Here is a 10779-nt window from a genome sequence, read left to right as displayed (position 1 = left end):
CGGAGCGAGCAGAGGTCCTAAAATTCAATTCCCAACAACCACATGAAGGCTCACAACAATCTGTATAGCTACAGTGTGTACTCAAATACATAAAAAAAAAAAAAAAATCTAAAAAAAAAAAAAAAAAAAAAAGGACAGAACTTAGGGATAAAGATGCAGGTGTGGAGAAAGATGACTGGAAAGAGAAGTGAAGGATTTGATGGTTACACATGCTCAGTCAACTTTATAGCTCTACATAGTGTTGTTTTAACAAAATGTCAAACGTTGGATTGTACCAATAAAGACTCAGGAGCCAGACCCTGTGGTGAAATCCTGCCAGCTCAGAGAGGCAGAGAAAGCACCCAGCTGACCTTCCTATTCCAGAAGGAAAAGGCTCCTCCTTCTCCTCCATACAGTCTTAAATAACCTTCAACTAAAAGGCCCTCCTTCCTCTTTTCTGGGTTTCCTTATGTTCACTCCCTGTCAACTGGTTGCTTGCTCTGCCTCTCGACCCATGGTTGACTTTATTTAGCTCTTATTTATAGAAAGCTCTTGGGTTAGAAATCTGCGCTAGGGCTGAGACACCTCATAACAAGAAACAGATTTTTCCAGTTCACAATGTCAGGGTTCACAATGTGATCAAATATCCTGCAACAATATAGAATTCTTGTTCAGAAAAATGGGTCCATGGGTAAGAGGGTAAGGCTTTTGATCTTCTAGTGTCAAGAGGTCACCCACTGGACATGTATACAGCCCTCAGTGCTCAGGGGGTGATTCCAGCTGAGGTGGACTGGTGCCCCCCAAAGAACCAGTGCCCTCTGACTGCAGGTACTGCTTTTGGGATTACACGATTACAAGAAGGTGAAGCTGTATGTGTATTTTGGTTTTTCCTCTGATTCCTCTTCACTGTGAAAGTCTCAGAACATGTCTTGACAGGGACAGCCACCAGATGGGCACAGCAAGCTCCTTTTGCATGCTTCCTAGGGACCCAGGGTTGCTAGGAGATTGTCAGACTTTGGCCAGATCCCTGTAGGGCAGGTGCTGGGTCCTGCCTGGTGTCCTAGGAGCCTCTGCGGAAGTGGGGTAGCAGGAAACTGAGCTGAGTCGGCGTGTCGGGAAGGTTTTGGTGGCATCATTGGGAACAGTCACAGGCTGGATTTGGCTTCAGGGATCTCAACTCCCTGGACACATAACCTTGGAATAAAGCTCCTTACAACTTGGGTAAAGTCTCTGAAGTGAAGTGAAAAGAGAGCTCTGTGGACAAAGCACTTGCTAGATAAACACGGACCTGAGTTCAGTCCCAGAAGCCATGGGAAGACGGGCACAGCATCTCTTCCGGGAGTCTAGAAATCTTAAAGCAAGATGGAAGGCAGAGGCAGGAGACTTCCTAGAAACTGACCAGCCAGCTGTCCTAGAGTGCACAATTCCAGCGACACAAAAAGGAAGGAAGAGGAAAAAACAAAGGAAAATAGGTATAGTGCATAGCTTTTCTTCTAGCAGTAGGGAGCCGGGCATGCAGACCTCTGTGAATTCCAGGCCAGCCAAGCAGCAGTGAGGCTACATCTCAAAAACAAAAACCAAAACTAAACAAAAAAAAAAAAATAGAACAAACAAAAAGTTCAGATAACAAACAGACTTTGGCTGGGCATGGTGGCGCGCGCCTTTAGTCCCAGCACTCGGGAGGCAGAGGCAGGCGGATTTCTGAGTTCGAAGCCAGCCTGGTCTACAAAGTGAGTTTCAGAACAGCCAGGGCTACACAGAGAAACCCTGTCTCAAAACAAAACAAAACAAAACAAACAAACAAACAAAAAAACAGACTTTGTCTCAAACAAGGTAGCCAGTAAGAACCAACATCCACTCCTGTCCTCTGACCCCTAGATGAACACACAAGCGCTCTAACACATATGTCGTACAGAATACACACAGAGACATTGAAATTTTTAAATTTGTATTACATTTATTTATTTGGAGTGGGGTGTACATGTGCCACAGCTGAGGTCAGAAGACATTTGTAAGAATTGGTTCTCTCCACCATATGGGTCTCAGGGATTGAAGTCAGGTCGTCAAGTTTGATGACAAATACCTTAACCCACCGAGCCATCTTGCTGGCCCAAAATTTTAAAAAATTGCTTTTGAAAACTCGGTAGTAAGAATAATTTTGCTGCCTTTGACCTTTCTACTGAGTGCACACAGGATTGTGGAAGTCATGACTTAAAGGTCAGAAAATTCCACACAAAAAGGGAGCTACATGTGTGGCTGCTTACAGCAGAAGGTGTTTGTGACTGAAATTGTGGCTCATTTTCTGGGCACATGGCATTCTCCAGTGGAAAAACCATTCTCTGAGAAAGGCCCTCTGACAACGGCCACTTTGAGGTGGTGGTTTTGATGTAGGATCATTGTGGTGTAATGGTTTAATCTTACACTTTAAAATTAAAAATGACTCACTGGTGTAGAAAAGTACCAACCTGTTCCATCTCTGAATGGGACCAGAGGAAGTGGTGAGGGCCAGCAAGGCAATATGGGTGGGGGCTAGGCACCATCTGCCAGACAAGACGTCATGGGATTGCCACAACTGTCTGTGGCAGAAAGAACCCTGATCACCCACCCCATGTCCAGAGTGTGCTCGTACACTAAAGATTGGCTTGAATCTCAACAGGATGACATCCCAAATTATCTCTTTCTTAAACTTAAAAGGCCTTATGTGTGTGCTGAAATGGGAGGGGAGGGGAAGGGAGAGACAGATATTTAAACCACAACGTGACCCTTTATTCTCTGCTCTAGGCTACACAGGAAATCCCTAATTAGACGTGTGACAGTGTCTTGGAATCTCTAATGATACACATACATTACAGTTAGCATTACAAAAGTCCCTTTGAGTGGCGGCTTGGGGAAAGGGCTAGGACCCACTTTACAGATGAGCCTAGTTATTATTAATTTCTTAACAATTTTCACATTTTTTCCTAGCCACAAAAGTAACAAAAGAAGCTATGATAGATAGAACATTGTAATAGCAAGGACATGACCAAATAAGGTTATCTGTCTTACCATGTGGATGGACGCCATCGGGCTCTTTGAGAACCCACTGAGCCTGAGCCTTGTGGGTTCCACCATCCTTCCCACTCATTGTGCCATTTGGCCCCAGGACAGCCCTCAGAGTCTCATCTTGGATCACCTGGCCAGAAAGTAAGTCAGGTTTACCCGGCTGACTGTCAGGTGGCAGAGTATGTGACCCCCATGGCCAAGGCCAGCCACTCACGCCCCAGGTCCTGATAGGCTCCTAACTTTCTACTCCTCAGACAGCACATTGGGAACTCATGGGCTTCCTTCCAGGAAGAGAAGGGAATGTAACATACGTAGCTTGTTTCCTTCATCATTGTCAGTCGTCTATTATAGTATTGCTAAAACACCAAATAGAAGAAGACTTTTTAAAGCAAGCAGGAAATGCCTGTCTTCCTCCCCTCCCCACCTAAGTCTTTCAGAAGGGCTGTTGCTGGGAATATCAGTGACTGGGGCCGGTGGGGTGTGGGGGGAGCTCTCATGTCCAGGTACATTATGTTCTGCATGTAGAGATGTCGCCCTTTATCTGGTTTCCCTTGTGGCTCTTTTGGTAACCATAGTCAACTGCCATCTGAAAATACTAAATGGAAAATTCCTAGCCAAACAGTGCATGAGTTGTGTGAGTAAAGCTTGTGGTCTTCTCTATCTCACCCAGGACACTAATTATCCCTTTGCCCTTTGGGTCCACACCAAGTGTGATACCCACCCATTATTCACCTGGATTGACAGATGAGCAGCCACAGGATCAATGCATGTGTTGAAGTCACGCCTGCTGTACTTAATGCATTCCCAAAGCACTGAGTAGTGATGCAAGAAACACAGATATGCAGCAAAAGGCTGGAAGGCACTTCCTTTAAGAAGATGAACAGTTAAGGAGGGGAATGGTCTGCTGCTATTTGCTTAAATCTACACAAGAACAGACCTTCCATCTGCAGAGCTGTGGAGAAGGAAAAGAAATTGGTGTGTTTTCCTGTCACAGTTCAAACTGCATAAGTGACAAGAATTTGGTTGTGAAAATACATTATGTTATATATGACTCAGTACTAGCTGCAATCACAGGCATCCATTTAGGATCTCAGAATCCATTAAGAGATGATGTGCACACGCACACCTGCACACCCTAGTCTTCAACTTAGTGTTCCTCCCATCAGTGCCTCGTGACTGGCTGTCAGTGTCAGTTAGTTGTGTAGAGACTCAGCTGGGTCTCAGGCCTGACTTTGTGTCTTCCTTCCCATCTCTAGTCAATGGGTCATGACAGAACTGCAGAGTCCCTTCTTCGCCTTGGCTCTCCACCCCTATCTGTGTGTGCAGAGCAGATCTCCTAACTGGCTGACAGGTCAGGGTCTGCATTTCAGCAGCCTTTGTGGGCGGTTGTCCTCCTAAGTTCTGGAGCTCGAGCGTCACTGGTCCAACTACCACGGAGACGCACTTTCACAGTGCCCTGTCAGCTGGTGCCTCCTCACCCCTTCCAGACACCGCTCTGGCCCTGGCTACACAGCCACTGTCCCTGTTCTGCTCCTTGCACTATCTAGGCTGCTACAGAGCCAGGCACACCCCTAACCCTGCCCTACCCCTTGCCTTGCCAGGATGCTGGTGGAGAAGTTCTCCGTGTCCCTGCAGGTCATCTCGACAGTGCATCCGGGTGAAACTGTATTCTTGCCTAGGCGTCACCCTTTGCCTTACTTCCTGGACTCCTCTCGTCTAAAGCCGCACAGCCCATTGGAAGAGCTGTTCCTCAGGTAAGCATACTGTGCTGGCTATTTTATGTCAGCTTGGCACAAGATAGAGTCATTTTGGAAGAGGGAATTTCAATTGAGAAAATACTCCCACCAGATTGGCCTGTGGCCAAGTCTGTGGTGTGTTTTCTTGATGGATGATTAATGTGGGAAGGCCCAGCCCACTGTGGGTGGTACCACCCTTAGGCAGATGATCCTCAGGGCTACAAGACAGTAGGCTGAGCAAGCCATGGGGAGTAAGCCAGTAAGCAGAACTCTAACATGGCCTCTGCATCAGCTCCTGCCTCCAGGTTTCTGCCCTGATTAAGTTCCTGCCCTGACTTCCCTCAGTGGTAGACAGTGACCTGGAAAGGTAGGATGGAATAAACCTTTTCCTTCCCAAGTTGTTTATGGTTATAGCATTTTATCACAGCAAGAGAAACTGTGACTTAGACACAGGGAGCACTGGAGAACAGTTCTGTTCTAGGGACAGGGGCCACCTCAGATCAGAAAATGTAAAGCAGTGTTCTGAACAACATAGATATGTAACCTTTAATGAACACAGGTAAGTTGTATTTGTTACTTTTCTGTCCCCTGCAACTGTAATAAAACAGATTGGCCATCATGAAGCGAAGTCAGGGCAGAAGCAGAAGCAGGAACCTGGAGGTAGGAACTAAAGTAGGGTCACAGAGGACGATGCTTACTGGTTTGCTCCCAGGCTCCTTCATGTTCAGTCACCCTTCCTAGAGAGACCAGGTTTACATGCCTAGGAATGATGCTGCCCACAGTGGCCTGGGCCCTCTTACATCAATTAGTAATCAAGACAATGTCCCACAGACATGCCCACAGCCAATTAGAAGGTGGCAGTTCTTCAGCTGAGTGTCGTTCTTTGTGGGTGTGTCAAGTCGACAGCCTAGATTACCTGTCTCGGTAACATGGTCATGTGAGTCTTGTAGAAAATTTACTAATTTAGATACACAAACTCATTTTAATTGAAAGAAGATTTGAAGTGTGTGTGTGTGTGTGTGTGTGTGTGTGTGTTGATGCCTCAGGAAGCCAGAAGAGAGTATTGGGTCCCCCAGGCCCAGCAGTTGTAGGTGCTGAGAAGCAACCTTGGGTTCTCTGGGGGAGCAGAAGGTGGAATAAACCTTTTCCTCCCTCACAAGTGTGTGTTCTTAATGACTGAGCCCTCTCTTCAGCCCCTGGAAGCATAAGCTTTGTAAAAGCCTACCTTATAGGACACATGTTCATACTGCCTTTTCCTCCCCCACACCACAGCTTCAGAGGACACCCTGAGCCTGACGCCTCATGCATGGCCTGGGGATCTTGTCTCAATTAGCACAGGGCCCAGATCTGGGGCATCAGAGCCCATGATGGTCACTCCTCCCTACAGCAGGGCCCTTGCCCATAGTTATATCTCATGTCATGGCACTTACCTGTGGCCAGCTATGGTCTGGACAGTATTTAATGGGCAAATCCAGAAATAGTTCTTATGTATGAGTGTTGAAGTTTGTGCTATCCCATTCCATCAGCCTGGCATATGCATGAACCCTGCCTTTGTTTGGTGTATTCCTACTGAGCATGCTCTAATTAGCTAGTAGCTGGCTCCATTATCAGAAGGATCCTTATAGTGTGGGAGGTCGTTCATTAAGGAACCTCTGCTGTACTTAGTTCTTGTGCATTGCACAAGTAGAGTGATTCTGGGGCCAAAGAGATGCCATGACACTTCCTTCCTCCAAGTGAAAAGGAGAAAGAAGAATCAAGCTGGGGTTGCCAGGACGGAAGAGCTGGTTGCGTGCACACTGCACCCACGTGTGCAGCTCACAAGCATTTGTAACTCCATCTCCAGGACAGCACAGGTGTCTGCACTCGGGTACATACCCACACACAGGAACAAGCTATCAGCACCAGTCACCGTTTTGACCATCCTCTTGAGGGTCAGTGGATCAGATCCCCCACAGACAGAGAAGGACTAGTATATTTGCTGGGACACTGTGTCTTCAGTCTGTGTGCCATCAACACAGAAGAGCCATCCCCAGCCAGAAGCATGCTTGATCACCATAGGGATAGCTCCTGGCTCCTCCTCTGCTGGGGAAAGCTCATGCTTATTATCACATAACCAGACAGATTGCTCCATCCAGGGATTTTTAAATCGTTTGCCACAATCATGCCCCAACACTTGGCAGTTGTGAGCTCATGACCAGGAACAAAAGAAAGATAAGGAGAAGTCAGAACAGTTGCTGTCTGCCTGGTACACCTATGGGTTGGTGACTTTGGTGGAGGCCAAATGGATAGAGAAAAGGCCAGCACCGCCACCCACTCCAACCACAGCATGAGCCATCTCAGCTTTAAAGATTACCAGTAATATTTGGATGTTGCTTTTTTTCTTTTTTGGTTTTTTGAGACAAGGTTTTCTCTGTGTAGCCCTGACTGTCCTGGAACTCACTCTGTAGACCAGGCTGGCCTCGAACTCAGAAATCCNCCTGCCTCTGCCTCCCAAGTGCTGGGATTAAAGGCGTGCGCCCCCACCGCCCGACTTGGATGTTTCTTTTATAGATATTTTAAGTCTACATTTATTCACTTTGTACATATTTATATTATATATACATCTAAACATACATATACATGAGTCTTTTGCCTGCATGTATGTGCACACATGCCTGGTGCTCTGGAGAATCAGAAGGGAACACTGGATCCCTAGAACTAGAGTTAGGAATGGTTGTGAGCCACCGTGTGTGCTGGGAATCTAGCTCGGGTTCTCTGCAAGAGCAACGAGTGCTCTTAACCACTGAGCCGTATCATATCTCCAGTCTCTTCTAAAGGCTTCTCTTCTATCCTGGGTGCTTGCAGCCATATCTGAAGGTTGAATCAACAGTATAACCTGCGTTATCCCATACCCATCGTTCAACAGAGTCAGCCAGTCTCTTTGTTCCTGCCTGATAACATTCTATTTTTTGATGCTATTCCCCTAAAAATAGTAGCTTTTTTTTTTTAATCAATGTTCAAAGTTTGAGTGACTTATATGTGTGTATGGAGGTCAGAGAACAATTTCTGGATCTTGCCTTCCACATGGGTCTTGGGAATTGAACTCAGGTCATCAGGCATAGCAGCAAACACTGTTCCCATCTCAACTGTTTTGCTGGCCTATACACACTTATAGGTCACTATGATTGGTGTCAGAACAGAGGCCCAAGAATTGCAATTTGACCATGTGATGACACCATAACAAATTCCACATTGCTCCAATGCCTTGGCACCCATTTGCTTAGTCTTTTGGAAATACACATTCTTTTCAGTTTTACTCTATTGTAAATAATGCACCAATGTCTAAAAGTCTAGAAGGTGTCCCTACCTGCAACATGAGATTATGAGATATGCATGTGACTCCTGATAAAGGTTCACCTTACCCCAGTAAAAAGGGGCCAACTAAGGAAGTGATGAAAGGCAGAAGGAAAGAAGGGGCAGGCTGAGGAGCAGGGACAGCGACTGACTGAGAGTGGGCAGGCAAGACTGGGTGTCAAGAGAGAAAGGAAGGCTGCCTTAGCACCAGGGTGTGTGGGAGTGTGCGTGTATGCATGTGTGCATGTCTGTCTGTGTGTCTCTGGCAGGGCTGGGGGGGTGAAGGGAGTGGAGTGTACGGGGGTGTTGGTACCACCAGCAGATTTCTGCCTCTAACAGGCTGGCTGGAGGCAGGAAATGTTTGACAGATGAGGTGGCCTGTGGAGCAGTGACCTGGGATCAGAGCTGCCTTGCCAAAGCTACCCAACTTCCCTAGGGGAAGATTTCAGACCCTCCTCCCTCAGATATGCTAATGAGCAGTAGACAAGGTGCTGAATCGTGCTTTGATTTCTGGAGAAATGCCCTCGTGTGGCATATGCATGTTACAATGTGTGTGTAAGGGAGGCTAGGCACTGGGTAAGGGCCACTTCCTTAGATTGTCTTTCATTTCCTGATCATACCCAAGTCTTCTAGTCTAGATATAAGAGTGGGAACAAGAACCATTCAATCCTGACCCTATGGTAACATGACCTTAGAGCGGTAGTTCTCAACCTTCCTCATGCTGCAACCCTTTGTTCCTCTTGTTGTGGTGACCCCCACCGTGAAATTATTTCATTGCTACTTCATAACTGTAATTTTACTACTGTGATGAATAATGATGTAAATATCTGACCTGTGAGCCCTCTGGGGGTCAGAACCAACAGGTTGAGAACTGCTGCCTTAGAGGAAGGTAGAAGATTAGGAGGTCTTTCCATACAGTTTATCCTGAGCCCCTGGAATGGCTCAGCCAGGTAAAGACAGTTGCTGCTAAACCTGGTGACCCAGATTTGATCCCTAGACCCCACAGTGAAGGAGAGAACCAGTTCCCAAAAGTTGATCTCTCATCTCCAATGTGAACTATGGCATACATGTACCTGTACTGACACATCACACAGACACATGTACACACATACATACACACATCATTTAAAGTTAGTGCTTCGTGAACTGACAAGTAATTTTTCAAGTTGCTTTCCTATATTTTTCAAACATTTTTGTACAGTTAGCAGGTACCACAGTAGCCCTTAGAAAAGGGAAACAGGTGTCGGGGGTGGCAGGAAGGAGCTTGTTTTTTATGGTTTGTTTTTTTCAGTTTTTTTCTGAGACAGGGTTTCTCTGAGTAGTCCTGGCTGTCCTGGAACTTGTTGTATGGCCTCAAACTCATAGCAATCTGCCTGCCTCTGCCTCCTGAGTGCTGGAATTAAGAGTGTAGACCACCGCTGCCCAACAGATGCTGTTTGTTTGTTTTTTTAAAACAAAAACAAAAACCTCTTAAATAGAGTTACCTCTGTACCTTTCCGTGAAGGGAGAAAATTTTTCCCTTTGAGGAAAGTGGAAGTAGCAGAGCAAGACACAGACTCAGCCTCCAGGTCTGGCCAGCCTTGTGCAGGAATGCTGCCCCTGGTCTCACCACGCAGAGGGAGCTGTCCCCACCAGCCTCCCATTCTCTCACCGGCTCAGTTCCCTGGGACCAAAGTTACAAGTGTTAGCCACAGGCATCAGCTCCGAGGGTCCCAGAAGCCAAAGCTTGTTTCCTCCTTCATTGATGACAGTTGAAAGGAATTTTGATCTTCCCAGATAGAGGACTCTGGAGGGCATCAGATTAGATGGAGAGCCATATGCTATGCCCAGGCAGGTGCCCACTCCTCAGCCCCTGCCTTGTTCACAAGGATGAGGTGGGGGAGAAAGAGAGAGACAGAGACAGAGAGAGAGAGAGAGAGAGAGAGAGAGAGAGAGATTGTCTGTCCGTCCTGGTGTGGGGGCAGGTGAACTTTCAGGAAGCCCAGGTGCAGACTGGGCTGTTCCTTTGTGACTGTTACAGGGTTAGGAGGAAGCAGGAGATGAATGGGTGAATCTGAACTTCTTCAACATGTAGCACCTGTATTTTCTCCATGCCCCACAGCCCAGGCTCCTGTTTTGCCGTGTGTGCACACCTTTCCTAGAAGAGAGTTATCACACTGAAGCTAGCTATGGACTGTAGACCATCCTGCTCATGACAGATGCCCCTCCCCCCCAAAAAGGGGAAGCAACAAAGCTGGATCACTTTGCTGGCAGGCCTGGGCTTCTGATGGGGTGGTATTTGCACTTTTTAAACAAAGAAGAAGAAAAGCAGGCACAGGCAGACATGCCTTTTCATCCTGTTATTCATTCTTTTCTGTTTGGGCACTTTATTGAAACTTTGCATCTGAAAATTTGGCCAGGGCCCAGAAAGTGATACTGTATAAATAGTTCCCTTGGTGTTTATCCTTCTGCTGCCCCTGGGATTCACACGCCATTTAGAAACTCTTCCCAATGGGACTGCTGCCCGTACAGTGGACTTGCAGGCAGAAGCTGCAAGACTTCCCTTAGACAGTATCAGGGTCAGACACTCCAAGGAGGCTGCAGCTTTGTTCAGAAGCCTACCATGTGAACCACGCTGGTCCTCCATTTGCTGTCTTCTCTCTCTCTCTCTCTCTCTCTCTCTCTCTCTCTCTCTCTCTCTCTCTCTCTC

The 10779-nt window shown here is 46.9% G+C and overlaps 1 protein-coding gene across 2 annotated transcripts in view; it reads left to right on the top strand.

Annotated features, from left to right (window-relative positions):
- Window positions 1-10779, top strand: part of Fam178b (family with sequence similarity 178 member B) — a 126738-nt gene that overhangs the window by 37907 nt on the left and 78052 nt on the right. For both annotated transcript variants that reach the window (XM_021198278.1, XM_021198279.2), the window contains exon 4: window positions 4623-4775. In XM_021198278.1, coding sequence (XP_021053937.1) covers window positions 4623-4775 — 153 coding nt within the window. The remainder of the gene's footprint in view (window positions 1-4622; window positions 4776-10779) is intronic.

The sequence above is a fragment of the Mus pahari genome, chromosome 5 (genome assembly GCF_900095145.1).
Source record: "Mus pahari chromosome 5, PAHARI_EIJ_v1.1, whole genome shotgun sequence".
Lineage (NCBI taxonomy): Eukaryota > Metazoa > Chordata > Mammalia > Rodentia > Muridae > Mus > Mus pahari.
The sequence above is the reverse complement of the archived record's forward strand: the minus strand, read 5'-3'. Positions and strand labels throughout refer to the sequence as shown.